This window comes from Dipodomys spectabilis, unplaced genomic scaffold (genome assembly GCF_019054845.1).
Source record: "Dipodomys spectabilis isolate Male_0828 unplaced genomic scaffold, ASM1905484v1 ptg000250l, whole genome shotgun sequence".
NCBI lineage: Eukaryota > Metazoa > Chordata > Mammalia > Rodentia > Heteromyidae > Dipodomys > Dipodomys spectabilis.
In genome coordinates, this window is record NW_024870927.1 from 86,549 (window position 1) to 99,914 (window position 13,366).

The 13,366-nt window shown below is 41.6% G+C and overlaps 1 protein-coding gene across 1 annotated transcript in view; it reads left to right on the plus strand.

Annotated features, from left to right (window-relative positions):
• Positions 1-13,366, plus strand: part of Ankfy1 (ankyrin repeat and FYVE domain containing 1) — a 117,672-nt gene that overhangs the window by 38,655 nt on the left and 65,651 nt on the right. The window contains exon 4 of the mRNA XM_042699426.1: positions 8,427-8,562. Within this exon, the coding sequence (XP_042555360.1) occupies positions 8,427-8,562 (136 nt within the window). The remainder of the gene's footprint in view (positions 1-8,426; positions 8,563-13,366) is intronic.

Below are 13,366 nucleotides of genomic sequence, written 5' to 3' on the forward strand. Positions count from 1 at the left end.
CATTCTGACTGGGGTAAGGTGGTATCTCAGGGTTGTCTTTATTGGCATTTCCTTCACCACCAGGGATGATGAACATTTCCTCATGTGTTTCTTTGCCATTTTTATTTCTTCATTTGAGAAGTCCCTCTTTAGTTCCCTTGCCCATTTAGTAATTGGTTTGTTAGGTTTGGGAGGGATTAGTTTCTTGAGTTCCCTGTGTATACAGGATGTTAACCCCTTGTCTGGTATATTGCTGGTAAATACTTTTTCCCAATTAGTTGGTTGTCTTTCTAGCTTAGTTGCGATAGATTTAGCTGTGCAGAAGCTTTTTATTTTAAGGTAGTCCCAATTGTCGAGTCTCTCTCCAACTTGTTGTGACCCTGGGACTCTGTTCAGGAAGTTCCTTCCTGTGCCTATTAGTTCAAGTGTCTCTCCTACTCTGTCCTGCAGTAGTTTCAGAGATTCAGGTTTAATGTTAAGGTCTTTAATCCATTTTGAGTTGATGTTGGTGCTTGGTGATAGGCTGGGGTCCACTTTTAGTTTTCTGCATGTGGCTGCCCAGTTTTCCCAGCACCAGCGGTTGAAGAGGCTGTGTTTCTCTTCCATTGTATGTCTTTGGCTCCTTTGTCGAATATCAGCTGGCTGTAGGCCTGTGGATTTATTTCTGCATCTTCTATTCTGTTCCATTGGTCTTCGGGTCTGTTTTTGTGCCAGTACCATGCTGTCTTTGTTATTATAGCTCTGTAGTAGAGTTTGAAGTTCGGCATGGATAGCCCTCCCATATTGTCTTTATCCCCTAGAATTGTTTTGGCTATTGTAGGTCTTTTGTTGTTCCATATAAATTTTTGGACTGTTTTCTGTATTTCAGTGATGTACGTCATTGGGATTTTAATAGGAATTGCATTGAATTTGTATATTAGTTTTGGAAGTATTACCATCTTTACTATATTAAGTCGGCCTATCCAGGAGCATGGGAGGTCTTTCCATTTCCTAGTGTCTTCTGCAATTTCTTTCTTTAACTTTTTATAGTTCTCGTTAAATAGTTCTTTTACATCTTTGGTTAGGTTAATTCCTAAATATTTTATTTTTTGGGAGGTTATTGTGAATGGGGTTGCTCCCTTTATTTCCCTCTCTTCCTGTATATTATCAGTGTATAGGAAGGCAACTGATTTTTGTGGGTTTATTTTGTATCCTGCTATTTTGCCGAAGTAACTTATGATTTCTAAAAGTTTGGGGATGGAGTTTTTGGGATCGTGGAGGTATAGTATCATGTCGTCTGCAAAAAGGGATAGTTTAACTTCTTCTTTCCCTATGCGGATCCCTTTAATGTCTTTTTCTTGCCTTATTGCTCTGGCTAAGGGTTCTAGAACTATGTTGAAAAGGAGTGGAGACAGTGGGCATCCTTGCCTTGTTCCTGATTTTAGGAGGATTGGTTGTAGCTTTTCCCCATTAAGTATAATATTGGCTATTGGTCTGTCATAAATGGCTTTTATTGTTTTTAGAAATGTTGCTTCTATTCCTATTTTCTCCAGAGCTTTTAGCATGAATGAATGTTGAATTTTATCAAAGGCCTTTTCTGCATCTGTGGCGATAATCATGTGATTCTTGACCTTGGCTCTGTTGATATGTTGGATTATATTTATTGACTTACGTATGTTAAACCATCCCTGTGTCTCTGGGATGAAGCCTACCTGATCATAGTGTATTATTTTTTTTATGTGTTTCTGGATTCTGTTAGCTAGAATCTTGTTAAGGATCTTTGCATCTGTGTTCATCAAGGAAATTGGCCTGTAATTCTCCTTTTTGGTTGGGTCTTTGCCTGGTTTGGGGATGAGTGTGATATTGGCTTCGTAGAATGAGTTTGGGATAGCTCCCTCCTTCTCTGTTTCTCTGAAGAGCTTGAGGAGTATGGGTATTAGTTCTTGTTTAAAGGTCTTATAGAATTCTGCTGTGAATCCATCTGGTCCTGGGCTTTTTTTTGTTGGAAGACTTTTGATAGCTTCCTGTATCTCATTATAGGATATTGGCTTATTTAATTGGTTAACTTCTTCTTTGCTCAGTTTGGGTAACTTGTATTTCTCTAAAAATGCATCCATTTCCACCAGATTTTCTTCCTTTAGAGAGTATAGCTTTTGAAAGTAGTCTGTTAGAATTGTTTGGATATCTTGGGTACGTGTTGTGATGTTTCCGGTGGCATCCCTAATCCTATTAATATGGGTTTCCTCTCTTCTTTTTTTAATTAATCTTGCCAACGGGCCATCAATTTTGTTTATTTTTTCAAAGAACCAGCTTTTTGTTTGGTTTATTTTGGTTATGGTTTTCTGATTTTCTAATTGGTTAATCTCTGCTCTTAATTTGGTTATCTGGTTTCGTTAGTAGCTTTAGGTCCCATTTTTTCTTGTTTTTCTAGCTGTTTTAGTTGCAACATGAGATTATTTACTTGGTCTGTCTCCATTCTCTTGATGTGGGCACTGAGGGCAATAAATTTGCCCCTCAGGACTGCTTTTGCTGTGTCCCACAAGTTTCTTTGTGAGGTGTTTTCATTTTCATTGAGTTGTAGGAAATGCTTTATTTCTTCTCTGATCTCTTCTGTTACCCAGGACTTGTTAAGGAGTGTGCTGTTCAATTTCCATGTATTAGAGAAATTTCTGCGGTGTGCTTTGTTATTGAGAGCTAGCTTGATTCCACTGTGGTCAGATAGGATACAGGGGATTATGTCAATCCCTTTGTATTTGTTTAAGTTCCTTGCATGAACTATGATATGGTCTATTTTGGAGAAAGTTCCATGAGCTGCTGAGAAGAATGTGTACTGTGTTGTTTTAGGGTGAAATACTCGGTAGATGTCAGTTAATTCCGCTTGAAGTATGGCCTCACTTAATTCGGTAGCTTCTTTGCCAATCCTCTGGTTGGTAGACCTGTCCTTTGGTGAGAGTGGCGTGTTAAAGTCTCCTAGTATTATCGTATTGGGATCTATTTTATTCTGTAAGTTTGAGAGCATTTGTTTGACATATCTGGGTGCACCGATATTTGGGGCATATGAGTTGATGATGGTTATATCCTCCTCTTGGATTGTTCCCTTTATTAATATGTAGTGTCCGTCCTTGTCTTTCTGTACTGATTTTAATGAAAAGTTTATTTTGTCAGATATCAGGATAGCTACACCTGCTTTCTTACTGGGGGCATTTGATTGGTAGATCCTTTTCCACCCCTTCACTCTGAGTTTGTTTGTATGTTTGGCTGAGAGGTGGGTCTCCTGAAGGCAACAGATGGATGGGTCTTGTTTTCTGATCCAGTCCTCAGTTCGTTTTCTTTTAATTGGCGAATTCAGCCCATTTATATTAAGAGAAAGTATAGAGAGATGCATTGTTGTCCCTGCCATTCCGTTTTCCTAAGTTTTTCTTCTTTCCTTTCCTCCTGTGCTTGCTCAGTTAGACTTTGAGTAATGCCTGTTTGGGGCAGGTCCCAGTTCCTGGTTGCTTTCTTCAGGTTGTGTCCCCCCTCTTAGAATTCTTTGTAATGCTGGCTTAATGTTTATGTATTCATTTAGTTTTTCTTTGCTATTAAAAGTTTTCAGCTCTCCATCGAATGTGAATGCTAGCTTTGCCGGGTATATCAGTCTGGGTTGGCAGTTATTGGCTCTCAGGGCTCGTATGGTGCTTTCCCAGGCTTTTCTTGCATTCATTGTTTGTGTGGAGAGATCTGCAGTGATTCTAATTTTTTTCCCGTTGTAGTATAGCTCCTTCTTCATTTTTGCTGCATGCAGGATTGTTTCCTTATTATTCAGATCCATCATTTTTACTATAATGTGTCTAGAAGTGTTTCTCCTGGGATCTTGCTTGTTGGGTGTTCGATAAGCTTTTGTGATGTAGTTAAGATGGTCGTTTTTGAGGTGGGGAAAATTTTCATTGACTATCTTGTTAAATAGGTGTTGCATTCCCTTGCTCTGGAATTCCTCACCTTCGTCCACTCCGATTATGCGAAGGTTAAATTTTTTAGCATTATCTGCTTGCTCTTGAATTTCCCTTTGGTTTAATTTGAGTGATTTTTCCATATCTGTCACTTTTTGGTCCAGTTGGTGTATTCTGTCTTCTGTATCTGACACTCTACCTTCCATTTCATTCACTCTTGACCGTGGCTTCTATTGTGGTTTGCATGGAGGAAATGGATCCCTTTATGGATTCAATGTTGGTTCTCACCTCATTGAGAGGTGAGATCAGTATGCATTACCTCTTATTTGGTGTTAATCTCACTTCTTACTGAGGTTTGTGCAGCTTCTATTTTTGCATCCAACTTTTGTTTGATATCCTGTATCTCTTTTGATAGTTCATCCTTGTGCTCTTTCAATTTCTGATCCATTTCTCGCTTTATTTCTTGAGTCATTGCCTCCAGCAACCCTTGGATGTAGCTTTTGTCTTCCATTCCTGCTTTGCTCCCACTGGGGCTCTCCCCTGCGTGGCTGCTGGCTTTTGAGGTGAGCTTGCTGTCCTGGGTGGTGGTAAACCTTGTGATTTTTCTCTGTGATTTTCGCATGGGGGTTCAGGAGACTGCTCTTCAATTTTGTTTTGGTGTGTCTGTCTTTGCTTGGTTGCTGATTCTGTATTGGTAGAGAGAGTCTGTGCCTGATCTGGGTTCTGTTGGGAGCCTATTTCCAGCTGCTATTCTGACTTACTTAGGATTCTCAGCTCTCTGCTGTAGATTGCTGGCAATTCCCGCCTTTGGAAGAGTTGAGCAGCCTAGACTGCTTGTGTTTGCTCCTACGGGTGCTCTTGGGAAGATCAGATGCTCTGGATGCACTCTCCCAAATACTGGAGTCTGCTATGGGCTCCTGATGTGTTTTTGTTTGTTTTGGGCTGGTTGTGGGCTTGAACTCTGGGTTTGGGTGCTGTCCCTCAGCTCTTCAGCGCAAGGCTGGCACCCTACCATTTGAGCCACAGCACCACTTCTGACCCTTTTTGCTTTTGTGATGCTGAGGAATCAGATCCAGGGCCTCATACATCCAAGACTATCACTCTATTGCTGAGCCGCCTTATCAGCCTGAGCTCCTGCTTACTATCAGGTGCTGGCAGCCTGTGTTGCCCAATTCCCAGCCTAGGGTATATGGGTGGAGTTTTGGTGGGGTTTGGGCTTCTCTTGTCCTGAGCCTCCAGGTCTTTTGTTGTCACAGGCGTGCTTCCCGGGGAGTGTTGTTTCCTCGTTTTCTCCCCTCTGTTGAGGCGTATGCTCAGCTTTTTACTTCAGTTGGGAGGAGTTGGTTGTGTTGTTCAGGCGCCGGATCCCCGGGCCTGGCTCCAGCCCCAGCCTGGAGTGCGCTCATTAGGCCTGTGCTGATGTGTATACCACCTAGGTTATGCAGCCTGGAGGACACAGTTCAAATTTCTTCTACTGTTGGTAGTCTTGACCCAGGGGCGCTGTTCCTGGCTTGGGCATTTAAGCTCCCTTCCAGGGGCGCTCTTGCTCTGGCCTGGCCAGCAGAGTGTGCTCCACCGGCTGGTGGAGCTCTCGAACAGTTCCCAGTTTTAGTGGGTCCTGTGGTCCGGGTTTTGGGGTAGGGAGTCTAGGTCAGGGTCTGGGGATTCCCTCCAGCTCTGGTCTCCCTTGAGGGATACACTGTCCCCTGTGGGGTACTCACCCTGGAGCTGGTTGTTTCTGTGTGGTGTAGGTCGTCAGTTGTTGTTGCAATCCGAGTTCAGTTGGGGTGGTTGCGGGCTGGGTTGGGCGGCCCCCGCCGGGTTGTTGCGATCGCGATTGGGCGGGTGGTCTGCCGACAGGTCCCTTTGTTGCGCTGCTGGTGCTGGGCGGCTTTGGCGGGATGGAGCCTCTCCGCTCCGGTGGAGAGTGAGGGGTGGGGATGGGATCCTCGTGGAGACTCCCGGCTGGTAGGTTTCTCTGTTCCTGGTAATCCGCTGTTCTGCAATCCGGTATCTGGTGATCTGCAAGCAGCCCCCTGTGTCTCTGTGGCTCCAGCAGCCCCCGCCGGTCCGGCTGGCCGGCGGCTTGGCGCACTGCCGCGCGGCCAGTAAAGGTTGGGGGAGGGGTCTTCGCTCTTCTCTGTTCTGAAATTCTTCTTTTCCTCTCTTTCTTTTTTTGTTATTTTCCACCTCTGGTTTTTCTCTGAGTGTTCGTCTTTTTGTTGTTGTCGGTCTCTTGGGGAGATTAAGCGTTGGAACTCGAACTCTCTTTTTGGTTGGAGAGAGCTGTGGCGTTTCCCTACTGCCCCGTCGCCATCTTGGTCCCCCCTCCAATATTTTTTTTCTTAATAATCTATGCATATAGTTGTTCAAAAGATTAGGTACTTTCAAAAATCTTGGCTAGTCTGAGAGACAAAATATATTCTGTTTTTGCTTTATTTATTTATTTATTTATAAGCCAGCCTGGGCAGGGATGTCCATGAGATTCTTCCCTCCAAATAACCAACAAAAAGTTGGAAATGGAGTGGTGGCTCAAGTGGTAAGCGAACAAAAAGCTAGGCCCAGTGTTCAAGCCCCAGGACTCACACACACAGACACACACACATACACAAAATCACTCCAGTGTCATCTCAGAAACAATGGGGACTGGAATGTGATTCCGTATATTTCACTCAATACTCTTTTCAAATGATAAAGCTAATATCAGTTGAAATACCTTTTTTTTGGGGGGGGGGGTGCTGTCCCTGAACTCTTCAGCTCAAGGCGAGTACTCTACTGCTTGAGCCACAGCACCACTTCCAGTTTTCCAGTGTTTTTTTTTTTTTTTTTTATTGGAGATAAGAGTCTTACGGACTTTCCTGCCCGGGCTGGCTTTGAACCTTGATCCTCAGATCTCAGCCTCAGTAGCTAGGATTACAGGCGTGAGCCACCAGTGCCCAGCTTGAAATATCTAGAACTAAATGTTTTACATTTATGTTTTTGTTTCTGTTTTTTAATAAGACTTGTTAATTGGGTGCCGGTGGCTTATGTCTGTGATCATAGCTACTAAGGAGGCTAAGATCTGAGGATCATGGTTTGAAGCCAGTCCTGGCAGAAAAGTCTGTGAGACTCTTACCTATGATAAGCTAATCAGAAAAAGCCAGAAATGGTGCTGTGGCTCAAACGGTAGAGCACTAACCTTGAGCATAATTAGGCTCAGGGACAGTGCCCAGGTCCTGAGTTCAAGCCTGGCAAAAACAAAACAAAACAAAAAACCTTGTTAGCTATTTTCCTTTATCGTTGTCTATTTTTCAATTGGGTATCCATTCCATTTTTATTTGAAATTCTGTTTAAGTTTTTGTTGTATATCAGACATCAGATATTCTCTTCAGTGAATTTAATCTACATCTTTAGCAGTTTCTTTATCCTCACCCACTTCCCTGTTGAAAACTTGCTGCCCATGTGGCTGGGTATATAACTTAATGGTAGAGTGCTTTCCTAGCATGCATGAAGCCCTGGGTTTGATTCCTCAATACCATATACACTGAAAAAGCCAGAAGTGGTACTGTGGCTCAAGAGGTAGAGTGCTAGCCTTGATCAAAAGAAGCTCAGGGACAGTGCCCAGGCCCTGAGTTCAAGCCCTAGAACCAGCAAAAACTAAACAAAGCAAAACAATACAAAAAAAACTTGTTGCCCATTTGACATCATCATTTTTGTTATGTATTTATTTGAGTTATGTATTTCTTTGAGTTGGATGTACCACAATGTACTTTATTATTTATATGGTACCGTATAGGGGCTTGAACTCAGCGCTTCACACTCTTTCTTGGCTTTTTCCGCTCAAGGTTGGTCCCTACCAGTTGAAGCACACCTCCACTTTCCAGCTTTTTGATGGTTAACTGGAGATAAGACTTATGGACATTTCTGCCCAGGCTGTGTTTGAACCTCAAATCTCAGTCCTCTGAATAATTGGGATTACAGGTGTGAGCTACCAGCACTCAGCCATAAAGTACTTTTTTTTTTTTTGGTTGGTTGGTTGTGGGGCTCGAACTTCAGCTCAAGGCAAGTGCTTCAGCTACAGTGCCACTTCCAGTTTTCTGGTGGTAAATTGGAGATAAGAGTCTCACAGACTTTCCTGCCCAGGCTTGCTTTGAGCTGTGATCATCAGATTTCAGCCTCCTGAATAGCTAGGATTATAGGCATGAGCCACTGGCTCCCGGCCATAATGTACATTTTATCTACTAATTTTATTTATTTATTTATTGTTTGTTTATTTTTTGGTTGGTCATAAGGCTTGAACTCTAGGCCTGGGCGCTGTCCCTGAGCTCTTCAGCTCAAGGCTAGTGCTCACCACTTGAGCCTCAGTACCACTTCTGGCCTTTTCTCTTTATGTCCTGCTGAGGAATTGAACCTAGGGCCTCATGCATTGGAGGCAAGCACTCTACTCCTGAGCCACCTTCCCAGCCCTAATATCCTCTAATTTTAGGGATTCCTTCAGAAGGCCCAAGTGTGTCAAGCAGTGTTTTTCAGTTTTTCCATCTATTTTCTTCCTTTATCTAGATGCTAATCCTGATGTGACAATGACAATGCTTCGCTGGATCTACACAGATGAGTTGGAATTCAGAGAGGATGATGTGTTCCTGACTGAATTGATGAAACTAGCAAATCGGTTTCAGCTACAGCTCCTTAGGGAGAGGCAAGTCCCAGCAGATATGTTCAAGCACCTCAGATGGTGGTGGATGAGCTTTAATTATGCCAAGCTTTGGGAAAGCAGCTTCTTCTGCTCATGTAAATAAGTTTTGCAAGGTGTTCTTTTAAAGGTGATGATGAGAAGAAAATCTGATAATCTTGCTTGCTTTTTCTTACCTTTTAACAAGCTAAATTTTTCCAAAGCTTTGTTATTTTTTCTCTTTTACTGATCTGTTACCTCAGAATACATAACTATGTAAGCTGATACATTGAATATTAAATAATATAATCCAGTGTCTAAACCCTCAACTTTCCTTCCCATTCTGTTTTCTTTGACAATTTATTCTGCTTTCTGATACATCTAGGCAGATAAAGCTTCTTTATTGTTATAGAAGCACATTAATGCCTAACTTAATTTAGAAAGGTACAATTCAGTAAGTTTACAGCTGTGTTTCTATACTGTAAAATCACACTTCATTAAATTATTGCTCTTTTAGGTTTCAGGAAGATAGCAGCTATGGTGTGTGTGTGTCTGTGTGTGTGTGTGTGTGTCTGTGTCTGTGTCTATGTGTGTATATGCGTATGCTTGTGCTGGTAGATAGCAGCTATGGTGTGTGTGTGTGCGCGCGTGTGTGTGCGCATGTGTGCATGCTTGCACTGATATTAGGGCATTGTCCCTTAGCTTATTTGTTCAAGGCTAGTGCTCTACCACTTAAGCCACAGCTCCATTTTTGACTTTTTGGTAGTTTATTAGAGATAACTGGGCTTTTCTGCCGAGACTGGCTTTAACCTCAATCCTCACATTGCAGCCTCCTGAGTAGCTAAGATTGTAGGCACAAGCCACCAGCACTCATCAAGCAGCTATAATTTTTGTTTGTTTGTTTTTTAGGTCATGGGGCTTGAACTCTAGGCCTGGGCCCTGTCCCTGAGCTCTTCAGCTCAGGGCTAGCACTCTACCTTTGAGCCACAGCACCATTTCTAGTTTTCTGAGTGGTTAATTGGAGATAAAAGTCTCGTGGACTTTTCTGTCCAGGGCTGGCTTTGAACCATGATCCTCAGATCTCAGCCTCCTGACCAGCTAGGATTATAGGTGTGAGGCACTGGTGCCTAGCATAGCTATGATTTTTTTTTTTTTTTTGTTGATCGTGGGGCCTGAACTCTGGGCCTGGGTGCTATCCCTCAGCTCTTCAGCTCAAGGCTAGCACTCTACCACTGAACCACAGTGCCACTTCTGGCTTTTTCTGCTTATGTGGTGGTGAGGAATTGAACCCAGGGCCTCATGTGTGCAAGGCAAGTACTCTACCACTGAGCCACCTTCCCAGCCCCACAGCTATGATTTTTTAAATAGAGTTTTTTCTCTTTTGCTCTCCCAAGTTGGCTTTTAGAATAACAGAATGTTCACCACAAAATGTCAAATAAAATGCCTTTGAGCTTTACACATGCTATGCATGTTAGAGATATGGCCCTTGGTGATCAGTCTTTTTGAGAGAGTGTCTTTTTACATCATTTATGGATCTCTTATATTCTGTTGGATTCATTTTCTCTTAGTGATAAAGGCTGGTTTCAGTCACCAAGAGACACTGTACTTGTTAATGTATTGCTCTTACATGAGAGCCAAGAGACTTTGCTGTGTAGAGCTACTTGCTCTGTTTTTACCATGGGCCTGATTCCCCTGGGACACTCCCAATGCCTCACACAAATCAGTAGACACAATATTCCATACTGTCTAATTGATGCAGGTTTGTCTATATTTCAGTGTATAAATCCAATTAATAAATCAACAGATCCAAGATCTATAGGATTAGCCTAATAGTATTAGCAATGTATTTATTAGCAAAGTAATAGTCAGCTACTAGTACAGCTAACTTTACTATTAACATCTTGCAGTTAACTGTTTTGGAGTAAATTGAGACTAATTTTAATTAGATTGAGTATTAATACCATTTTTATCAGAGCATCTGAGCTTTTATTAACCATGTCTGACTTGTCTATAAATTTAATTGTTTTGGTAAAACTTCACTGGTTATGGCATAGATTAGAGAATTATAATGTACATAATGGTTATTTAAGTAAAATGATGGTTGTTTATGGAGCTTCCTGACTGTTGACATTAGCAGATGCCCAAATGGGTATGGTTGGATATAGAGTTTTTTTTAATTGTGAAAATACTGTACAGAGGGATTGCAATTACATGGGCAAGATAATGAGTACATTTCTTATCAAGCATTGTAGCCTCCTCCTTTGTTTCCCCTTCCCATTCCATCCTCCCCCCCTTTCTCCCCCTCCTACCAAAGTTGTAAAGTTCGTTTTGGACATAATGACTAGTACATCTCATTGTTGCAATAGGTCCACCTGTATCCCTATTTAAACAATTTGTTTTTTCCTTTCCCCTCCACAGATTATAACAACATCAAATACAGTGAAAGCAGGGGTTACACCGTGGGAGAGGGACATACAAAGCAACAAAGAAATAATCTTATAAATGTGTTAGAAACAATCGCATGAAAGAAAAAAATTTGAATACATATCTTAGGGTTCATTTCCCTAACATCAACTTATCTGACCTTTTCTACTTGACTCAGACATATACTAGTTATTGGAAATAAGGGAAACCATGGGACCTATGTTTCTTTGGGCCTGGCTTACTTCACTTAATACAATTATTTTTTCCAAGTCTTTCCATTTCCTAACAAATGAGACAATGTCATTCTTTCTGATGGAGGCATAGAATTGCATTGTGTATATATACCACATTTTCTTGATCCATTCATCTACTGAGGGGCATCTGGGTTGGTTCCATATTTTAGCTATGGTAAATAAGGCTGCAATAAACATAGTCGTGCTGGTAGCTTTAGTGTGGTCTTGTTTGTGAACATTTGGGTAAATGCCTAAAAGTGGGATTGCTGGGTCACAGGGGGGCTCTATGTGGAGTCTTTTTAGGAACCTCCATACTACTTTCCAAAGTGGTTGAACAAGTGTACACTCCCACCAACAATGCAGTAAGGTTCCCTTCTGACCACATCCCCTCCAGCATCTGTTGTTATTAGAGTTCTTGATTATAGCCATTCTAACTGGGGTGAGGTGGTATCTCAATGTTGTTTTGATTGCATTTCTTTTATGGCTAGAGAGGTTGAGCATTTCTTCATGTGTCTATTGGCCATTCTTCCTCTTCAGAGAAGTTTGTCTTTAAGTCTTTAGCCCACTTATGTATTGGGCAGTTGTTTCTTTGAAGATTTGTTGTTGGGGGGTTTAATTTTTTGAGTTCCAGGTATACTTTAGATATGAGACCCTTGTCTTGTTGTATGGCTAGTGAAGATCTTCTCCCAATCCATGGGCTTTCTATTGATCTTGCTACTTATGTCCTTTGCCATGCAGAAGCTCTGCAATTTCATGCAATCCCATTTGTCCAACCTTTCTTTGATTTGTTGTGTTTTTGGGTCTCTATTAAGAAAATTTCAGCCTGTGCCAAGGAGACCTAGGGTTTTTCCTATTCCATCCTGTAATGTTTTCAGAGTGTCTGCTTTGACTTCGAGGTCTTTGATCCATTTGGAGTTGATTCTGGTGCAGGGTGATATATAAGGATCTAGCTTTAGTTTTTTACAAGTAGTTAACCAATTTTGCCAGCACTATTTACTGAAGAGGCTGTCTTTCTTCCATTCTATTTTTTTAGCTCTCTTATTGAAGATTAGTTGGCTATAGGTCTGTAGGTTCGTTTCTGGGTTTTCAATTCTATTCCATTGGTCCTGAGGTCTGTTCTTGTGCCAGTACCAAGCTGTTTTGATTACTATGGCTTTGTAGTAGAGTTTGAAATTTGGTATTGATATTCCTCCAGCACTGTTCTTTTTGTTGAGGATCGTATTTGCTACTCGGGGTCTTTTATTGTTCCATATGATTTTTTGGATTGCCTCTTCTATTTCCTTGAAGAATGAGGTTGGAATATTGATAGGTATCACATTGAATTTATAGATAGCCTTGGGAAGTATTGCCATTTTCACGTGTTGATCTTTCCAATCCAGGAGCATGGGAGTTTTTGCCACTTTCTAAGTTCTGTTTTGATTTCCTTTTTTAAGTTTTTAAAGTTTTCATCATAGAGGTCCTTCACTTCTTTGGTTAAGTTAATTCCTAGGTATTTTATTTTTTGTAGGTCTATTACGAATGGAGTTGCTTTCCTAATTTCAGCCACACTTTTCTCATTGTTGGCATACAGAAAAGCCATTGATTTTTGAGGGTTAATTTTATACCCTGGTGCTTTGCCAAAGTTTTGAATCAGCTTGAGTAATTTGGGAGTGGAGTCTGTGGGATTCTTTAAATACAAGATCATGTCATCTGCAAAGAGGGAGAGTTTTACTTCTCCTTTCCCTATTTGGATCCCCTTTATGTTTGCATCTTGTCTTATTGCTGTAGCTAGGCATTCTAATACTAGATTGAAGAGAAGTGGAGAAAGTGGACATCCTTGTCTTGTTCCTGAGTTAAGAGGAAATGGCTTTAGTTTCTCACCATTAAGTATAATGGCTGGCTGTAGGTTTGTCATATACAGCCTTTATTGTATTGAGGTATGTTCCATGGATTCCTAATTTTTCCAGAACCTTCATCATGAAGCGGTGTTGGATCTTGTCAAATGCTTTTTCTGCATTAGATTTTTATCTGTCCTACCTTTAAGACCCGAGATGGAAGAAAGCCAGGAGTAGGCTGGGAATGTGGCTTAGTGGTAGAGTGCTTGCCTAGCATGTGTAAAGCCCTGGGTTCCATTCCTCAGTACCCCATAAACAAACAAAAAAAGCCAGAAGTGGCACTGTGGCTCAAGTGATAGA